Genomic DNA, 22,077 nt, shown 5'->3' with positions numbered 1-22,077 from the left:
ACTGAAAAAAATTTCGGTTAGGTTAATTTTTTAAAAAAAATTCGGTTCGGTTAACGGTTAAAAAATTTTGAAGGTCGGTTAATTCGGTTATACAAATTTCGGGTCGGTTAACCGAATGAACACCCCTAGTAACTGGGTTGTTAAGGTTTTTTTTTTTAAAGAAAATTCGGCTAGTGTGCTCTAAGCGATGATTCACGATCGGTATAATGACAGTACCAATAAATGGGTAAAAGAATATACTTTAGATTCAAGTCGATCTGAAGGTTAGTGTTGAAGATCGAAGAAGAAAGCTATTTAGATTTTAGTTTGTTGATTTATGATGTTTAAAACTATTTTATGGAAAAAAATTGAATTGTAGAAGAGAAATAAAATGAGAGCTTTCGATTGATACAAGACAGTGTGAACAAAAAAATCATAGAGTAATAATTTTAACAGAGATTGCATGTACATATTATCGTCAGGTGAAAGTATTGATTTTTATTTCTGCTGCAATTGTGGTGTTAATATTTTTGCTAAGTGATTTTTTTTAGTTTAAGCATTAATGGCATTATCAAATTATTGCAAGTTACAATAAAAAAATTGTTAAAGTTAAAAATCTATGGAAAAGGAAGAAGCTTTTGGCATTGACCAGATCAGCCATTAAAAGCTTATTCAACTATGAAACATGACATGATAAAACATTACATTGCATCTAATGCTCTTATTACGATGTGCTTAAAGCCTACCAATGGATTCCAATTCCACCTACTTGTGAAAATTTAGCAATTTTAAAGAAATGAGTTCTTGTTGTTTATAATTGTGCTTGAATTTTTTTTACATAATTATCAATTACAAAATATATTTTATGGTTACAGAAAATAAATAAATAAAAATTTTGAAAATTTAAAGAATTTTTTTAGAATTATCGATATAGAATGTTGTAAAAGAATCAAATTGAATATTTTAACTATAGTTCAAAGGTAAAATTTGATATATATCCTTCAATTAACGTTCCACATCATCATTTTAGCATATAAAATTTGACGGAGGACTAATTTGACATTCTAAAATGTATAAAGATTAATTTGTCTATTTTTAAGTAGGGCCAAAAAGCAATCTGCCGGTACTTTTTCCATTTTGTTTTGGTTATAACTTGTATTATGTATCTCCATTTCTGACATATACGTACGGATCTGAGTTGCTGTTAGAAAATTGATGCCATGAACTTGGATATTCTGTGCGGTCTGTAAAGTATTCAAGATTGAAATTGTGGGTTCGAGTGGAAGCCCAACATACTAGATGTGGGCTTTGGCATCTCAATTTTAGTTGTTAGGGAATGCATGGCAAAAATGGAAGTTGAAGGATACAAAACTCTAGTCAACGGAAGTCCTTTTATGACAGAGTCGACCCTACACTAACCTCGACAGAACTTTCCTTTTTTCAGGTCAAGAGAAAAACCCAAAACCTCCTATTATTTATCTCCTCTGTTACTGCTTTTACCCATTTTCAGTACTACTAATAATAAAACCAAGTTTTCTCTTTAATTTCTACAGCAAAGAAACCACCTTTTACTGTCTTTTCTTATTCCTTTTCGTACAGAGCAACGGTAGAAATCCCACTAATCCGGTTTCAAATTTCAAAACTTAAAAAGGTACATTTTTTAAAGGACTTTTATTTTTTTTAATGGTACTAGAAACAAATTGAGAACGAAGATTTTATTTTGTTTAGAATATTCAAATCCTTTACGAGAGCCAAAAGCTGAGAGAGAAGAATAGATGCTTTGATTTTTATGTCATGGCTGGGTAAGTTGACTATCCTTCATTTCTCTTGCTTTGGAATTTCCTGATTTATAAAGAAAAATTATTACTTTGGGTACTTGGGGCAGTTTCTGATGTCTCTGTTCCTTATATTTGATGGGTTTAGCATGTTGTTTTGGGATCCTTAGCTGAAATCCCTCTTTTTGGAAAAAAATTATGTTCATTTTCTGGGTATTTGCTAGGAAAGTGAAAAGACCATCTGGGCAGTTTTTAGTTCATTCATTTGTATGTTTATGATCAGGGCTTTCTGTTTTATTAGGTTTATGTAATAGATATAGATGACGTTGGGTTGGGTTTTTGATTTTCCAGTATAGATAAATAAGAGAACTTGCGTTGTTAGGCAGGGGAGAACTGCTAATAATGATGATGTTTGCTCACTTTTGGGTGTTTTATGCAGAACATGGTTGGTGGATGGTAACAGAATTGCGTCCAAAATCAGGAGTGCATCTGATCCTGGAAGGGTGACATGGAACAGCAACCCAACCAGATCTTGTCCTAATTGCCATCATATTATTGACAACAGTGATGTATGACTTCTATCTTGTCCAATGTTTTATGTTATATGCTTTTGGTACCTGAAAGAGATTAGTTGAACAAGCATAATATGGTTTGTGCTGACCATCATAGTGCATCTTAAGTTTACATTAGTAGCTCAGGAGCTTTTTTGAGTTTTTATTGCTATCTTAACATCTTATATGATAGAAACAACAAAACGAAATGTTCAACTGCAATGCCTTAAAACTTTAACCGCAGTTACATTGCTGCTACTTAATAGAAGCTTGGATTTTACCATATGGTCTCCAAAACTAAGTTACTTGGACTTGGGTGTGAGTGTCGGATACAGATATGTATCTAGCAAAGGTATGTTTAGACTTTTCCAAGTTTTTCCATGTATTTGAAGGTCAGAACATGAGTGTCAGACGTGGGTACTTCGAGAAAATTAAGAGTCCAAGCAAATAGGTCCAATGTCAGTCTTCCGCCCATCTTTTCTATCTGTCAAGTTAAGTGCTCTGTATTGCAATACTTGCTTGACTCTAACTTGGAAAATCCTAATCTCTGCTGAACTATTGTCTTACAACAATTTATCACTCGTATAGAAACAGGATCTGCCTATGACCATAAAGCTATTTACTTGTGATGTGGTTTATGTCTGGCATCGGATGTCTAGATTTATTATTAATATACCAATTATATTCAATGACATTCGAAGATATTGTGGATTATAATTGTTTTGACAATCATAAGTTCAAGTAATTAGTGCTTCCATGGACATGTAACGGAACTCATGATATTCTGATTTCACTAGTTTAATGATTGTTTATCTTGCTTGACTTTCTAATAAAAATAAATATAATGGCATTGGTTAAATATTCATAACTAAGAACAGTAGGGCATTAGTACATGTACATAGCAACTAAAAGTGCGTGTTCCTAGGTCAATCAAGCATGGCCAGGGTTACCTCGAGGTGTCAAATTTGATCCATCTGATCAAGAGATCATATGGCATTTGCTTACAAAAGTTGGTGTGAAAGATTCAAAACCCCATCCATTCATTAACGAATTCATCCCAACCATTGAAAATGATGATGGTATCTGTTATACACATCCCCAAAAATTACCAGGTTGGTAAGGATTGAGGATTTTTTTCTACCCATTTCTTTAAGCATCTTTTTACTATTATTAATACAGAAAATTGAAACTTTAGGGGTTAAGGAAGATGGAAGTGTATCCCACTTCTTTCATCGAGCTATCAAAGCTTACAATACTGGGACTCGGAAACGTCGAAAGATCCATGGTGATGATTTTGGTGATGTCCGCTGGCACAAGACTGGTAGGACCAAACCAGTCTTTTTGGATGGTGTTCAGGAAGGATGCAAGAAGATTATGGTTCTCTATATGACCACTGTCAAAGGTGGAAAATCTGAGAAAACAAATTGGGTGATGCACCAATATCATCTAGGAACTGAGGAGGATGAAAAAGATGGGGAGTATGTTATTTCTAAAATATTTCATCAGCAGCAACAACCCAAACAGGGTGATAAAACTGAGCAAGATTTACCTGAAACAACTGATACAATGATTGTTAAAGTAGATCCTGTGACTCCAAAGTCTGTGACACCTGACCCACCACGAACAGGGAGGCAATGCGATGAATATGACCAAGGACAGGAGTATACCATTCCTTGCATCAATCCCTCTGCTCAGGTAATTTCTCGTTCTTGTTTTCCTAAGTATATGCCTTGGAATTCTTTGTAGATTGCTTTTTATCTACTTGTAGTAGGGTTATATTTGAGACAATATTCTTTGCAGCCACCTTTCCTCAGCCAAGAAACATACGTCAGAGATTTGGGATTACATTTCCCTATAATATACAAAAATTGTTTTCTAGGATATTGTCATTGGATGAATTGTGGTTAGAGGCCATGCAATCCTATGCTCTCTAATGTAAGTGGTAATTTAGATGGGCCGTGATATTTGCTTTCTCTCAGGTATTTTCAGCAAAGCACCCTACAACGCAGTATGTTGAAGATGAAGCTCAAGCTGAATGCGAAAATTCCAGTCTAAATGATCTACCTGCTCCAGAAAATCATCTTAATGAGATGTTAGATAATGATGATAATAATGATAATCATGCTGAGGAAGATTCAAAGTGGTGGGATGGTGAGTCGCAGTTTTTGTTGGATTCACAACAGCTTGTGGAAGGGCTGTCTCTTTGTGATGAGTTTCTTCAGAGTCAGTCTCCAAGGAGGGATGCTGATGGTAATGAAGGAATACTAGATGGCAAACCTCGTCTTTCTGATTATGCTCAGTTAGGAGCAGAGCATCTTAAGAAGGATCTGGAGGAGTGTCAAAACCTGGAAGATGATCCAACCAACATAGAGCTGGATACACCACCTGAGTTCCGCCTGAGTCAGCTTGTATGTTACATCTTTTCCTAACTTGTTTCACTAATTTGGCTATTATATTCTCTAGTTATAATAAACTTGTTAACTGGTCTTGTAGGACTTTGCATCACAAGATAGCTATACTGCTTGGGGTGTGAGCAAGGTGATTGACTAAATACATTTGTCATGGATCATGAAGAAGTACGTGGTTAAATATTTTGTGAACACTGTACCTTATGAATCATCATTATTTTGGGGCTATGTCAACTGTAAATTTTGGTGGGAAGCTTGAACCATGTCTAATGATGGCAGAGATACTATTGACATTTTGCCTGTGGGAGTTGCTGTTTTTGTGACTTCAAATGTAACCCTTCTGTTCAGCAATGGGTCGAACATATAGTTAAGAGCTTCGAACATGGGATACTAATGCCCCTATGATCTCTATTCTTATCGTAGCAATGAAGCTTTGTGTTAGTTTGGTGTATAAATCTATGTTCACCATTTGTTTGTACTGCGCATCATATAAATGGTGATTCCTTTCCTTTTATAGTTTCATAACATGCTGCGACTCATTGAGGGGCTTGGCAGGGTTATGTTTTTCCTATCAAAGTAAAATTATATTAAAACCCGAAAAGATAGAACTAACCTAAAATTTAGTTAGAAATCTTGCAGCAAGAAAATTCACAGAACACCTCAACTCGGTCAATTGTACAAAAAGCACTGAAAATTAGAAATTGAGCACTCCTTCGCCTATAAAACATGAGTAATGATGAATCTCTGTCATCCTCAAAGCACCGGTGTACAAGCTCAGTGCTACTATTTAAGATCATCTCAAATTTTCTCATTCAATGTTTTGTCGGTTCCGCAATTAACTCTTCTTCCAGTGCAACTGTACTAAGACCTAATATTTTGCCTAGAGCCCAAGGTTCTTCAATCTCCCTTGGTAAAACCAAGTTTATAATTCAACTATTTCTAACAACACTTTGATTCTTGGAAGTGAGAAAGGCAAAGAACGTGAAGTAGAATTTTGGGCATAATCCATAGCATCTATTAATCCTTTGGTATAACTAAAGCAGCTGCAAAATTCTTAGCAAAGAACCATTATGCAGACAAGACAAACACACATTTGTGCAAAGGAAGAAATTTGCTCATGTCTTTAATTGTATGGTGGAAGTTTGTCTGGCAATTTGACTTGCTTTGAGCTTATCCATCTAAAGGTTGTGCTGAAGAAAGAAGGAAAAGAACTGTCCAAGGAAAATTCAATGCCGTGTGGACCATTTAATCAATAGGGGAAGTCAGGATCTGTCAGCATCAACGAAACGTTAAACGGATGATTGCCCAAACCAACCAAGCCAATATGGCATCACACTCACATAGGTGAAGAAAGGTTCATGAACCTGGCGAGCTTTACAGACACAGAAGTTAGATTGAAAATGGCTTAGAGAGACAGCACTTTTTCTGGTTACAAAAACTGATCTAAAGGTCCCAACGAACTTATTCTATCCTTCTTTAGGGAGCATAATTGCTTTCCCACAGTTATAATGTATATACGCGACTCCTGCAAGAAACCCGTGTTTGCTGGCAGCTTGTTGGGTTGCTAAATGAGTGTAGGACACTTACATAGGTGTCTGTACTAAAGATTTTGTAAGTATACACATGAGGTTAGGGAATGGGCCATAGGGTGTTGTTGAAGAGTTTCATTTATAAGTCGCGGTATTTTAAACCCGTTGAATGCCACGATGCAGACTGAACAAGAGACATGAAGGACCACCGCAACCTGCCCAGTATCTCCATCGGTAACATGCTGATTTTGGCGAGGTCAATACTCAGGCCTTCCATTCAACTTGTTTTATTCCTTCTTTTAACCACGCCACTTTCATTATTGTACTTGGGTAATGTAAGAGCAGAAAGCCAAAAGATCCGAGTTGTTTTATCAATGGAACAACACAAGGGTTGCTCTTCATCTTAACTGCTCCTCCACCAGATGATGGTGTCAATTTTGATCTAATAACCTTAGTTTTAACACAACAATTATAACATCTAACTAACGAATCTTAATCCATGTTTTGTTGGCTCAAATCACCACAATATACTTCTTTTATACATATTCTGATAACTGAAATTATATGATTGGCAATGACAAGCAAAATCATTCTAATTCTCCTAACCTGCTGTGCCCTGCAGGCTGCAGTCCATATGAGAAACATTTTTTCATAGTTTTGAGTAATAAAATTAATGGAGGAGACAAGAAATTATGAAGCACCCGAATTGTCTATTTCATGTTCACACAGATTTGACATATCAACTAGTTTTCTTTCTTTTATTTAGTAATGAATTTATATTACCTAATCTATTTTATGTTTGTTGACAAGCACCAAACATACATACATATTAATAAATTCATGAATACCATATTCGACGATAAGTTCACCTAATTAATTATTTGAAAAGATTCATTCCTAATATTGTATTAATCAAAATTGATAGTTTAAATCACCCCCTAATCCTATGCATTATTGCATCTTAGTTTCAATATTGGGATCAAACTGATGAGATGTTTAGGGAACTTTTTAAACATTGTAGAAAATAGATAACCTTTTTAATAATTTAAACCAATATTCCAATCCTTTTGTGAATCTTAGTGGGGGCAATACTTGCCCCAACTTTGCAAAACATGACTGATGTATCTAACACTCAGCTTAGCCTTTTATTAAGAGCTTGAAGAATTTTGGTCGATACATCATGCATGCATATAGACTGCACATGCCCATCCCTTTGCGAGTTCATCAATTTGGACGACAGACAGATCACCTAAAATCCCTTTTCCTTATACATTTCTATACATCTTAGGGGAAAACATGCTTTTCAATTATTTTCTTATTTTTACTTTAGATTAATGTGATTGAATTATATCTATTTTTTTTAAAAAAGAGATGCTCAATTATGTAGTTATAGTTTAATTCATCCTACACGTTACACTAGACCCAAATTGAAGTGTCATGACACGTTACGCTAGGCGAACAAATGGCCAAGATGGCCTATACTGGCGATGCTGAGCGCCGTTGCTCACCACCTCCAAGTTTTGATCCTTTTTTCTCACTCCTTCCATTTTTGGTCGTATTTGATCTCGTGTCCTAATTAAAATAAAAAAACACTTTTAAAAGGGTAAAAAAATAAACTCTTACTAAAAAATGAAAAAAAAATATCAACTAGACCTTTCTGTTAACGAAAATCATTAATTGACTGATTTGACTATTAACAACATTGATGTGGCTGAAGACAACCACCAAGAGATGACACGTGTCATGTCATTGTGGAAGGATGTCAACGAAATTTCAAAAAAATAATAATTAATAAAAATATGGGTAAACTATATTAGTAGTCACCCAACTATTAATAAATTTCTTTTTTAGTTACTCAATTATGAAAAGTTACAAATGGTCATCTAACTTTTTTCTTTCTAGTCACCAGCCATTAAATGCTAACGGGAAGATAACATGTCAACTTTTAAAATTGACAAAAAGAAAATTTAATCCTCAACGTTTACTTACCTACTTTAGTCTTCAAGTGCGAATATTATAAAACTAGTGAAAAGTGAATTAACGAAGACCGAGTCATCTCATCAATTAGTTTTCCATCTAATGACAAAGAATCAGAGTTTCAAGAGAAAAGAATGACAAAAGGTGAAAAATTATGATATTGGATTTTTGGGTGTTTCTTTTTTCATATATTTTTATTATCAAATTTAGCTAATAAATTTGGTTTTTAAAGCTTTTTAGGTGAAATAGTCACAAAGAAAAGCAAAACTACAAGGACCAAGTTATACAATACGTAAACGTTGATTGTTAAATATTTTAGAATCAAGATTAAATTGACACAATATATAAATATTTGAGGTCAAAGTTGCTATTATGCAATTTTAAAAACTAACATGTATTTTTTTTTCTGTCAGCCTTTTAATGTCTACTGACCAAAATTGGGTGATCATTTTGTAACTTTTCATAATTAAGTGACCAAAAAAGAAACTTATCGATAATTGGATGACCACCACTACAGTTTACCCTAAAAATATTCATTTGGATGAGTGTAAAATGGTAAACAAATTAAAAATTATAAAAGATTATTAACAATTATTTAAAAATTAAAAAAAATCAAATGTGATATAAAATTAAAAATTAAAAAGAATATTGATATAAGAAAAAAAATTTGTAACACCCCGACCCGTGTCCGTCGCCGGATTTGAGTTACGAGGCATTACCAATCAAAAACCCAACTCAAAATTATTATTTTTTATTTCATAAATTATACCAACTCAACCACGAAATTTCATTCCATATATATATATGTTTAATCACATAACCAATTAAAATCAACATGCATCATTAATCAAATTTCATAAACTAACCATGTTTCAAAAATTCAACCATATCATTATCATTTACCTAATCAAAATTTAATATCATTCAAATTCTTAAAACATTTCCAAACATATATGATTATGTATCATAAATCAAGCATATATCCAAACATTTATTTGTACACATATTTCATTTCAATTTACTAACTATACTACATATTACAACATAGGTAATCTACCCTGTTTGGACAGCCCTTATACATCAATTTGGACAGCATTTAATACCAAACTAGACAGCATTTTCACACCAAAATTTGGACAGCATATATACAACAATTTGGGCAGCATATATACAACAAAATTGAGCAGCATTTTTACATTTACACCAAAAATTGGACAGCATATATGCAACAAATTGGGCAGCATATATATACCAAATTGAACAACATTTTTACATCAAAATTGGACAGCATATATACAACAATTTAGGCAGCATATATATACCAAATTGAGCAACATTTTTACATCAAAATAACATGAACATATACTACATTTTAGACCATTAAAACATTTGCATTAATACTAAATTCAAACCAAAAGAGATAAGCCATTTCCGCATGGCTATTAATTACACCTATATACATTGGTTCCAAAATCAACATTTCCACTACGCTATACATGCCATTTATTCGAAAACAACTTAGTAAAGTACCAAAATATAGACGATAGTGTGACAAGCTTCACAAACGATCCACGAACACGTAGCGATCACCAAAATCTATAAAACCTTACCAATTTGCACTTAAACTTACCTAAAACTTACCTCAATATAAAGTCATCAATTCGACACAAGAAAACACATTTAAACATCATCAAATCATAACATTCAATGCATAAATTCTTGATCCACTAATTTGCAAATTCAAACATATATAAGCAAGCATAAATAACTAATAATCAAAGGATAAAATCTAACCATGAAAACCTTATAGGTCAAGTTACCAAAAGTACCAAAACATTAATTTAAACAACAAGCTCGAACCAACCTAGGTACATGCCATAAAACCCAAAATGTAACACTCTCTACCCAACCCGATTCACCGAGTTCAAATATCAAATGCTACAACGAACAAACACTTGAGCAAAAATTTTAAACAATTGGCGTGTAATTCTTTTTCAACACAGTTCATATTATTTTGTACTATTCCTCTTTATATTAAGAAAATATCAAATAATTAAAATAATATTTGAAAAGTATACAACATCATAAAATTCTATTAAAAAATAGACTCTTTAAAGCGTAACTTACTATACACCCCCTATTCCTAAGATGTTTCCTGTATGCATAATAATCCAGCTCACCATTTCCATGGCGTGCTCTTGGCTTGTCCTTTCTGGTATACTCATTCATATAGCAACACCTGAAATAAGAACAAGAATGTGTAAGTTCAAGAGAACTTAGTGAGCTTTAATACAAAATACATTGGTGGGAACTTTCACAATATCGGATATATGCCTATATTCCAATTTCCATAATAAAGAAATCATTTATGAATTGGGCGGATACTTTCATAATATTGAACTTGCACTTATACACCATCTACCATACTTAACATACCAACTTTCACTTCACTACTTGGCTTACTTCAGATCTTACCAAACAATATTCTATTATCTTTTTCCCTTAAAACAACGAAGGTATTTCTCTAATGAATATCTCTACAGAGTCCACTTCCTACGGATTTTCTCTTCAATCTAACACTTAATATTTTCCCAAACTGGTTGTTCACAGATACTATTCACATGAGGTTACTTACTATTTGGATTCACGTTTAGCTGAATCCCATGCTGAGTTCAATACTATCAGTTTATCAATCAAACCATATCCTAGTTTAAAACTCAACACATGTTCATATTGATAATGAACTATCCAGATCATTTAAAAGAATTCCACACATATTTGTTATAAGACACAAGAATACCCAAGATGACAAATAACTTAGATTCCACAAAATCCCATAACGAGACATGGCAAATATGGCGGATACCATATAACTCAATTTTCAACCCTACATAGCGTAGACAAACTCAAACCGACAGATACTTATATCTCTCATAACAACGAATACTTTCATATTCTAAACTAGCAGACTATTATGGTGGATATCCTCTTTAAAAATACAAATACATACTTTCTTTCAGGAAACTTGCCTTAAGACTCATTCGATTACACCATTGAACTAATCCAACCAAATTAACTTCAGACGTATCATATCCTTATCATGGTACTATATATTAAAGAACTCTCAAGCTTACCCAGAATTTACCACAAAGGTGAATAACCATATTCTACCACACAAACCTCACCGAATACGCCAATGATATGATATAGAACTTGTCACAAAGGCTATACAGAATATGCCACAAAGGCTTAGTAGATTACGCCACACAGGCAATATACAAAATCATGTGTTTACCATCCCGACGGATTTTCATAGAAAGTGTCATAGGATTCTCCTTCATAGACTTATACATATCTTCATGTTGTGATATGCCAGTTCGGTTTACATGTTACCGAAGACATCACAATGAATATTCATACTGTCATAATATGCCATGGGTCTCAGCCACATGGGCTTACACATCCTTATGTTATGACCTGCCAATCCAGTCTTCATCTTACATGAGGCATCACCATGAGCGTTTTCATATCAAGTGATGCCATGGGTCTCAACCACATGGTCAAACACTTATTTTCGTATCGTGATTCACCAGTCTGGTTAGCAATATAACTGGCCTACCAAAGGCATCACAAAGGAACGTTTTACTCAAAATTCACTTACCAGGGTTTGTTACACACCTGATTGGTTCGTACTCTCCTATATCATACTTAACCTGCACACTTACCATTCAATTTTCTATTCATGCAGTACTTCATACATATCATCATCGCACATATATCATCTTTACTTTGCTTCATACACTTACCAATTATTCGAGACGCCATTACCATTTATGTATACCTCTACTTGAACAGCTCACATGCAAAAGCTAGGATAAAGACTCACCTAAATTGTTACTCGAATCTCCAAACTTAAACATCCTTCTCGAACCAGCTAAACACAAGCTCCAAAGTCGAATGACCAAAACGTAAACTTACTTATAATTTATTGACTTTGAGTGTTGTTTACTTAAAAAAAAACTCATCTTTATTATGTAGTTTTGTCGAATAAAAGCCTTGTTGTGCCTTGCAAAATTGGTGGTTCGAAATTAGGGTTCCTTTCTTGTGCTTGATTCTTTGATTTTAAATTGCTTACATAATATTTTCCTCCCAGCTCTCTCTAAAATAATTAGTATAGTTATAAATTTAGTGTTGAGGGTTGATATAAAATTATAAAAAAATTTAAAACTAAAACTTTATATTTAGTGTTAAAAATTTTAATTAAACAAAATAAATAGGAGCTAACACCATGCCTTCGTGAATTCGCCCTTAGAAGTAGTAGTTATATTGTTAGTATCTATCCAGAATGGAATGGAGTAAAAACATACTAGAATCTCTTTATCTTATGGATTATATTTGATGCACCGTGCATGAGTCTCATGAACTATTGCTAAATTAAAATTTGTCACCTCATTAATTAACAAAATCAATTACAATTTTCTTTTCCTTCGTTAGTCTCCCATGGCTTATTGGGTTATGATGAGAGAAAGAGTTCCTTAGTTTTGTTGTTTTAAAGCTATGATTTACCCAATCAACTTCCATCTTTAGAGAAAGAGCAGAAACCCAGTATGATGGAAATCCTTTTGGGATTTGAAAGAAGCCAATAACATACGCATTGGGTTCTTTAATATTTCTAGGTATCAATTTAGTCTTATAAGGTATTTCCATTTTCAAAAATTGTACAAGTCTCAGATCGGGTAATTTGATCGAAAGAGGTTAGGTTTTCTATTCATCTACCCTCCATTTTGAATCCACTAATTTCCTTCAAAGGCAGTCGGTTTAGTAATCCAATCACTATTCTTTAGCTTCAATTTAGGCTACCGCTTAGTTGCCAATTGCTCTGTTGTTCCCGTCCAAAGTTGTTGTTAGCCTCAAAATTTTATTGTTGCACCTTCAAATATAATCTAATTACTTCACGTAGTTTGTTTCAAGTAGTATACTATTGGTCTGCAAAGGTGTTGTACTGTACTTGCTCATGTTTTCTTTCCTATTGGTGTCCTTGAATCGGAAAAATTAAAGTGAACGAGAGTTTTGTTCTGTTTGAAGCCATCAGAGCGTAAAGAAGAATTTATAAGTTTTTTTTTTAATTTTTTAATAATAAAAACAAACTACATCAAATCCAAACACACGTGTTCTTTTGACAAAGCAATAAATAAAAGAGAATAAACATAAAAACTGCCTCGATGAGAGTAGAAAGAAGGATCAAACCAGAAAGAAGTCTGTCATCTTCTCCTTTATGTATCAGTCATCTAATGCAATCTCTTTTTATCTTATTTGTGCTATTAATTAAAGCTAAATTAATTGTACTTGGAAAACAATTAAATATATGGTTAGGAAAAAACTTAAATACTGCACCAACTAGTGAAATTTCATGTAAAACTCATATGATAAAACAAAAATAATATGTATACTTGTTTTGCATTTCAAAATTTTTCTCAACCATGTCAATGAAATCAACTTCAATACGACAATTATAAGACGTGTATTTTTATTTTTAACTATAAGAGGGCAAAGCCCTAAAATTCGTAAACAAATTCCCTACGAATAAAGCCATTTTAAACATAGTTAATTAAAACTAGATTAATATATTGAATTTAATAAAAGTATTAAATTAGTTAGATCACGAATTTTTTTTGAATTAATTAAATCGAATTAAAGAAAATAATAATTGAGTGAACAATTAAACCAATTAAGTCAAATTTTATAATTTTTAATAATTTTTTGTTTTATAAAATTTCAACAATTCATTTATTTAAAATTAAATTGATTATTAAGGATAAATTTGAAGAAAAGGGCAATTTTAAAAAATAATTAGGGATTTAAGTTGATTTTTCTAATATTTAGGGAAATAGATCGATTTTGGAGGGAGAAACAAAAAATGCTTCTTGTAGGACACTTTTTTGTCCTAAAAATTTGTTTTGTTGTTGTGTTGGGTGTTTAAAATTTGGGGAGAGAATTTTTGTTGTGCTCGTGTTCGAGGTAGACATTATGATAGTTTTAAAGTATGTTTGAGTTCACGATAATGCGATAACGTTTGGAGACCCACATATTTCATTTGTCATGTGGGGATGTAACGGTCACCTTAGAAGCCCATCGCATTGCAACTCAGGCTCCCAGTTCACGGTGGTTATATAGTCACGAGTTGAAGTATAACTAAGGCTTCCAGTTGACAGTGGTTATGCGATTATGGGTTGAAGTATAATTCGGGCCCCTAGTTAACAGTTGTTGTAACACCCTAACCCATCTACGTCGTTGGGTTAGGGTTATAGAGTATTACAGTACAATTAAAAACATTTAATTTCAGACAGAAACAACCATTCAAATATAATAATAACATTCAAAAACTGAACATACTTACAAGCCTTAAATTGAGCTACTGGGCCCTAAAAATAGTTTGGAAACGTTCAGGGATCATTTTTTGAAACAAAACAGAAAATTTTAAAAAAATTTAAAAAAATGAAAATAGGGACGGCTATAGAATACAATAACCAAATTTTTCATTGCTTCTCATATTTTGATAAATTGTAAATATTGATATATTATTAATGCAGTTAAAATTGTGTATATACGTCTCTACAATTAGATTTTTGGTCTGATTATATAAATATAAAAAATGATAAAATTAATAATGTTAGCATAAGCAAAATTATCGTTATAAAAATCAATTAAAATCAAACAAATTACGAAATATAAAATTAAAATAACAAGATTTTGAGAGAAATTGAATGAAAATTTGAGAACTAAATAGTTGAGAGAATTGAGAGATTAGATTTGAATGCAAAAGAAAGAAAATGACTTGGATTTATATAGCAAATAAACTAGTCGTTTTTGGCCGTTAGAAAAAATTTTGCCATCGGAAAAATTTACCGTTGGATGCTGAATGCGTTTTCAGTTGAGGTAGCAACAGGGACACTGAAAGCGTGTCTTACAAGGCGCGTTTTCTATCACCTCAGCTAAAAACGCATCTTGTTGAATGTGCTTTTAATTTTTCTCTCCAAAATCAATTTATTTTCCTAAATATGATAAAAATCGACCTATTTTTTCATTATCTTTTAAAATTGGTATATTCTGCTAATTTACCCGGTAATTAACTCAATCAAAATAAAAATAGGTGATTTAAATGATCTAAGTTTCCATCCAATTCAAAAAATAAACGGATAAATAATAATGAGAGGGGAAAGCGGGGACCCCAATGCTATGATATATTTAATATTATTGTAGGTTGAAAAGGATTGAGACACCCATGTGTGCTGGTGGGGTTTGTGGATAAGGAGGCGCACGTGGGCTTATGTCTTTTGACCACATTTCACCCCATCCCATTAGGCTTTTTGTCCTCTCCTCTCTCTAGCCCCTATACCTAATTACTTCCTATATAGTATTAATAATAAGAAGAAGTTAGTAGTGTAGTGAGTGGCAGTTGAGTTTGCAAAAAGTAGCACCTTGACCTTCCTAATCTCATCTTAGATGTGGCCGACAATAGAATATTAAAGCTTTGCTGCCTATGTGTTGCTGCTGCTCACTGCTGTGCTGACTCCTCACCACCAAATTCCCTAACTTCTCTTCCCTTTTTTACCTCTTCACTTTCACCCACCCATCCGCATCCCACGTTTTATAAAAGACAAACCGGTGAGGGAGGACCGTCTCTACCCTTGGGATGCCATTGGCGCACGTGAATGTGGGTTCTGAGTTGTGATCCAATAATTCACCTGCCCCCCAACTCACCCCTTTCTCCATGCTTTTATTTTCAACTTACCATTAAATTGTTAAGTTTAGTAGAGTTTATTAATAAGTATTAACTTTAGAGATTGAAACATGGGCTGATGCTGTTTGGTCCAAGACAAGGAAAATTAAAACAAGGATTATGATGGGGACCTCTTTAACTAATTTAGTTAGTTTATAATATTTATAACCTTAGCTTACCGCTAAGCTTGTTATATGTTTATTGATAAAATCTGGTCCTGGTTTTTGGGAAGGGAGTGTAAAGAATGAAAATAATTGCAGAATTAAACTAGTTTGCAATGCATTCTACCATCATTAGTTTTAGTATCAGCCTATCAGGTAGTCATGAATCATGATGCCCATAAACAGGGATCTAATCAAATATCTGCAACTTGTACCCATTTTTAGTTGCTTGTTTGTTTCCTACTTGTTTACTCCGGCCCCTCCCCCTAAAATGCTACCTACATGGGACTGGTCAAAACTTTCATCATGTTCTATAGTATAGTTTTGGGACTAAGATACAAGATGATAAAACAAAACCCACTTTTTTTTCTTTAACTCTTGATTTGTAATTTTCAATTATTACAACCATCATCCTAATTCCTAACTCAAACAATTTCAAATAAAACCCATAACAAAGAGTATGCTTATTTGCCAATTGAAGTGAGTAAAATTACAAGCAATCATCCTTAGTTTTTTGGCGTTTCCATTTGTATGCATTAAACTTGTGCAACTAACCCCAGAGTCAAAACAACTTGGAGAAGTTCATGAAAAGCCAGTCCAATAAGAATTGGCAAGTTGGGCGAAAGCTCTGGAGTATATCCTCCTCATGAATTTGTCCTCTAATGAAACTCATGAAGGTTGACTGCAACTCTTTTCCCAAAGCAACATATATTTTGAGTTACATTCCAATTTTGAAATCCTCGATAGCTTAGGAATCCCTAATTCTACTTCATTTTATCCAAAAGAAAAAAAGGATGGGAGTTGCTGACTCTCAATCAATCTTCACATCACCAAATAGTAAGGAAAACATCATGGTCCAAGCATAAGTAAAAGTGAATAATTCAATGAGAAATTGTTGGAATATGGTAGCACTCAAAGTTAGGGTCACCTAATGATGTTGTTTATGGTAAGCCGGTGAACATATAAAGTAATTCATGGCACAGAAAGCAGCAGATGTAAAAGAATAAACGCCCATATAATTTGTTAAGCAATTAACTAATATCAAAGCTTTAATTCAAGCTATCTAATTTACATCTAGGCCATAAGACCAGTGCATACAAAATTTGTTCTTAACTCTCCGATAACATCCGCCGACCGCTGCCAGTATTTACACTCCACCAAATGAAGAAGAAAAGAAGAGGAGCCCCCAAGATCCTCCATGATCATTAGCATGGCTAGGAGTAGGAGTTTCAATCATGCCAGCAAAGGAGCATAACAACGCATCTTCGTATAATATAAAGCTTAGCCCTTTGCTCTCGGAGAACCCCTCCAAGGCCTCTGCTTGATAGCCTTCTCTTTGAGGCCCCCATGGTAGCAGAATTGCTCATCTTCATCTTTACCTCGTACGTGGTGTTGATGAGTTTTGGTGATTAATATGAATGGAGAGAAAATACTAAAAGAGAGCAAAGTGTGGGTGATGAAGTGAAAGGGCAATGTTAGATGAGGGGTTTCTTATAGAAGGGAGAGGGGGGGGGGGGGGTTGTGGTCCTGGCTTAACATTGGTCTAGTAAAGACCCAACGATGGGCATGAAAGGGCAGCGTGCAGTGCCCCCCTAACCCACAGGACAACTCCTATAGGGCCCTACCGGTCCCCTCTCGCGCCATACTCCTATATTATAATATCAATATCCAAATGTAGTTCATTGTTAAACTACTTAATTTAACTAATCACATCTTTATCTTCAAAAAAAAAGAAAAAAGAAAAAAACTAACCACATCATTATTTAATAAAATAATAGAAAACAGTAATAAATATACTATAAAAGTTCAACCACTCAAGAAATTCAATTGAACAATTTACTAATAAACCTGTATTTACATCTTACATGGAATTATGAATAACATAATTCCGTGACTCAAGGGTTAAGAAACCCAAACTAGTCCTATATGTGGCCTCTCTCTCTTTCATTTTCATTGCCATGTCACATTTATATCCTAGCTTTTGTAGGTATCAGCCACCAGCACAATGGGTCGGTCATAATTTTCAATAAGCTAGCAAATTTGTCTTTGTTTACAATTATTTATGATTTTATGCTATTGCCTTCCAGTTCGTGGATGACGAGGAGATTATTAATGGCTGATGAGGATTGAGGAGACCATATTGCTCTTTTTGTTGTTCTGTTTGGACCAACCATTTTTTAATAATTAATTTCCACTCATTTTAATATTAGAAACTTGAGGTTTGATAATGAGCATACCTCATCGTCTTTTTAGACTAATTTGACATCATCCATCTCTTTAGGGACATGGGGCCATCAATCTAATTAACAATCATGCATGATGATAATTAACTTTTAATGCAGACAATTAGATTTATAATATTGTAACTAGTTTGCTGAATGTGAGATGCCAAAAAGAAATATTTTAGAAAATCCCATTATCACAGAACATAAATAGGGTTGTCATTATATAGCATAATCTTTTTTGGCACAAACAATTAAAATAAAATAGAACAGAAAACTATATTCCTTTAAGCAGATAATTACTCTCAAGGATATATATATATATAAGAGATAAAATATGTAAAGTTGAGAGGTGACCCAATAAGAATAAGATCCCACTGCACCCACATTTGTAATTCTTAAGATTTGCTAAGCTCATTTGAAAGAAATCGGTTGAAATCCTGGTGAACTGTTTGACAGATCATTATTTATTTAATATGAAAATATTTATTGCATTTCCAAAACCCAATCATGATGTTAAAATTTTCCTCTAGTTTGGTAAATCTAGCAATAAAATGGATGATCACAACAGTAGAGCAAAATTCTGCTAACCCTTCATGGAAGAAATAAAACTCAAGCCTCAAGGTTATGACCACAGCTTCCATTATAATAATAGTAAGGTAAGGGCTCAAAACCCAACAAAGTGGTCAATTTAAAAAAAAAAACATAAAAGCAAAGCTAAGTAAGCACCACTTGCTTGCTCTCGTGTTCCTCCCAACCTCAACTTCCATTAACCCTAGCTTGTAATTAAATAATTACTCGAAAGATATTTTTAGGCTGTCATTATCGGTTTATGAGCTCTCCCTTCTTTTTATGACCCACTGGCACTGTACACAACGTTCTAACCTATCTCACTTCTTTTCATCAATTTGTAGTTACACTTGTTTTCTTCCCTTAGTTAAATTTTAGGATCAAAATTAATATTTTCTTCATACTTTTTACATTTTGGAATTATATTTTTATTTTTAGATGAAAAAATTGTCTTCAAGTATCATTAATTTGATAATATGTCTGATACATGAATATTAATTGTTTTGAAGTGATTATTTACTAGTTAGAAAAAATTATCATTTTCTATATTTTTCTCTCTTTTTTTTTCTATATTTTCATACTTAACTTTCCCTCTCAATATGGTTTACTAATTTTTTTCATCCTTATTTATGATCAAAGACAATTAATAAAATCTACTTTTAAGTAATCTTAAAACTGGTCAATCAAACATAAAATCTTATATTTAACCTGTCGAACAAAAAAAAAAGAAACATACTCAATAATCTACTAAGTAATTTTACGTTATGTGAATCAAGCGCTCACTTAAGGAAAAAACCTTTATTTGCATAAATAATTGAAGTACTCAATGGCATTATTTCTTTAGTTTATATTTTAAGTTGGAAGAATTTTAAATCAACCCATGATGTTTATCTAATCAAATTCTTTATATGATCTTGTTGATGAAAAAAAAAAGAGTCAGGAAGAAGAATGTCAAAGGAGGTTCACATGGAGTTTAACATGTAAATAGTATTAAAGGAGAGAAAAAGAGGAATATCTTTTCTCCTCATAAGTAGGAGCATGTGTGTGTTCATTTTGCCAGCACTCGAGAGATAAGTCATAAAATATTGCTTAAATGTGTGTTTGGATTCAATTCTTAAACTATGTGTCCCTTCATAAGGTCCTCTTAGTCTGCATAATGATGGATTGACATAATTTACAACCGACAAATGATACATGGTGGGGTTTTTGTTATTGTCAAAGTGATGGGCCTTGGTAAGATAAACATCTAGCGTGGTTCCATTGAAGCGGGGTGGAGTGAGGTAAATTTGACTTTGAATTTTTAAATCAATTTATAACTCAAAATTTGTGTGTACAAGGTGCTTAGAATAAAAAATTCTCTTGCCTTTTTAAGAGATTTCTTTTTCCTTTCTAAATCTTCTAATGTACTTTTGAGTTGGTGAAACATTTTATCTGGTTAAGAGAAATAATTTTGGGAAGTATTTTTCTTTGTCTTGTTTGCTTTTGGATAGATAAAATTAGAAGGTATTTCGGGTTTTAGAGTTTGTAATTTGGAGGCCATTTGTGCAATTTCTTATGGAGATAGGGTTGGGGTTTTGTAACTGGGTGTTAACTATGAAACTTTGTAGAGAAAATGGCTAGAGGAAAAAGGAGTGATGGTAGAGAGGTTAGTAGGAAGTGTAAGGTTAAGAGAAATGTTATGAGGGAGAGGGAAGCCTTTGGCGAAGGGGATAGATGGGTGAAACACAGGGATGTTGATATCCCAAGAGATACATTTTACAATGTCATACCAATCCTAATTTTGTGAGGCGTATATTGCTCATAAGGGGATTGGGACTAAAGAATCCCAAGTTTGCATTTATTATCCTAAACGGACCAAGGTCTTTAAGCAACACTAAAGAACTCGATTATGGCAAATTGATGTACGTGCCATTACATTTTCACTTGCCCTTCCATTATATTTCTTTTTGGGAGGTCTAAAGTATTGGAACATTTTCAAATATTTATAGTGTTCCAATAACTATAAATGAATGGGTGTAATTAATCCAAATTTATATTATTTGATTTTTTGAAAAAGAATTATAACTATTTAAATAATATTATTTCAATAGTTATAATATTAAATGAATAATTATGTGTTTATTTTAAAGACATTATTTTTTAGAAAGTCACCTATTGATGAAAAATGTCTCTATGAAGAGACATGAAAATGCCTATAAATAGAAATGAGATTTCATTTGGAAAACGCACCAACAAATTCTAATATTCTTTATTTCCTTTCTTCATTTTCTAATATTATTAGATTGTTTTATAAACTATTACTGCAAAAATCTTTTATAGAAATTGAGTTTCTTGTCATACATTGCTCAGTGTGTAGTGGGCTATTCTAGTCAGTGCAAAACGCAAATAGTCATTGGCTTCATTGTATCCTCGAGGTTAATTTGCTTGGAACTCATTTGCACATCAAAAATAAGTGGGGGCGAATATAACCTTAAAGATATTGACTTGATACACGCATTAGAGCTTTGTCATATTTCTTCTTTTTCTGTTCGAGTTTTGTTCATGTGTTCGAGATTTTCTTCACCGGAAATTTGTACTAACAATTTTAAGGTTATATCTCATGATGACTACCATAACACATGAAAGTGGAACACTAAGGGAGTTGGCTTCTAACTTTGTCAAACTTGATCGGTTTGATGGTGGCAATTTTCGACGATAGCAAAAAAAAAGATGCACTTCTTATTATCAATTTTAAAGATTGCTTATGTTTTGGATACTCCAAGACCTGAAGAGAATGAAAACAAATCTATTGCTGCAACCCGAGAAAGACAAAAATGGGACAATGCTAACTACATGTGCATGGGCCACATATTGAATGGTTTATTTGATAGTTTATTCGACACCTACCAAAACGAGGTCACCGCTAAAGAATTATGGGACAAATTGGAGACAAGATACATGACCGAAGATGTTACAAGTAAGAAATTTCTTATTAGTCGTTTCAATAATTATCAAATAGTTGATAGTCGTTCTATTATGAAACAATTTCGTGATATTGAAAAGATGTTGAATCAATTCAAGTAATATGATATGAAATTGGATGAAATGATTATTGTATCCTCCATAATAGACAAACTTCCTTCATC

The 22,077-nt window shown here is 33.1% G+C and overlaps 2 protein-coding genes across 3 annotated transcripts; one reads left to right on the top strand and one right to left on the bottom strand.

Moving 5' to 3' along the window:
- The first annotated feature begins 15 nt into the window (after positions 1 to 15).
- On the top strand, positions 16 to 5,164 carry LOC107946449 (NAC domain-containing protein 8-like). Of its 2 annotated transcripts, XM_016880781.2 has the most exons (7): positions 16 to 1,630; positions 1,708 to 1,781; positions 2,194 to 2,323; positions 3,231 to 3,417; positions 3,501 to 4,000; positions 4,285 to 4,713; positions 4,799 to 5,164. In XM_016880781.2, the coding sequence occupies exons 2-7, from the start codon at positions 1,774 to 1,776 to the stop codon at positions 4,853 to 4,855; spliced, it is 1,311 nt and encodes a 436-aa protein (XP_016736270.2). In that variant the 5' UTR covers positions 16 to 1,630; positions 1,708 to 1,773; the 3' UTR covers positions 4,856 to 5,164.
- Positions 5,165 to 17,156: 11,992 nt separating this feature from the next.
- Positions 17,157 to 17,639, bottom strand: LOC107946448 (uncharacterized). The gene has a single exon (XM_016880780.2). The coding sequence runs from the start codon at positions 17,531 to 17,533 to the stop codon at positions 17,390 to 17,392; it is 144 nt and encodes a 47-aa protein (XP_016736269.2). The 5' UTR covers positions 17,534 to 17,639; the 3' UTR covers positions 17,157 to 17,389.
- Between the last annotated feature and the right edge of the window lie 4,438 nt (positions 17,640 to 22,077).

Source organism: Gossypium hirsutum, chromosome D12 (assembly GCF_007990345.1).
Source record: "Gossypium hirsutum isolate 1008001.06 chromosome D12, Gossypium_hirsutum_v2.1, whole genome shotgun sequence".
NCBI lineage: Eukaryota > Viridiplantae > Streptophyta > Magnoliopsida > Malvales > Malvaceae > Gossypium > Gossypium hirsutum.
This window is presented reverse-complemented; position numbering and strand designations above follow the sequence as displayed.

Bases quoted from the DNA above. Each gene is read 5' to 3' on its own strand.
- LOC107946449 (XM_016880781.2), top strand. The intron at 3,418-3,500 runs GTTGGTAAGGAT...TTGAAACTTTAG, and splicing joins ACATCCCCAAAAATTACCAG to GGGTTAAGGAAGATGGAAGT. The intron at 4,001-4,284 runs GTAATTTCTCGT...GCTTTCTCTCAG, and splicing joins GCATCAATCCCTCTGCTCAG to GTATTTTCAGCAAAGCACCC.
- LOC107946448 (XM_016880780.2), bottom strand. From the start codon at position 17,533: ATGAAGATGAGCAATTCTGCTACCATGGGGGCCTCAAAGAGAAGGCTA.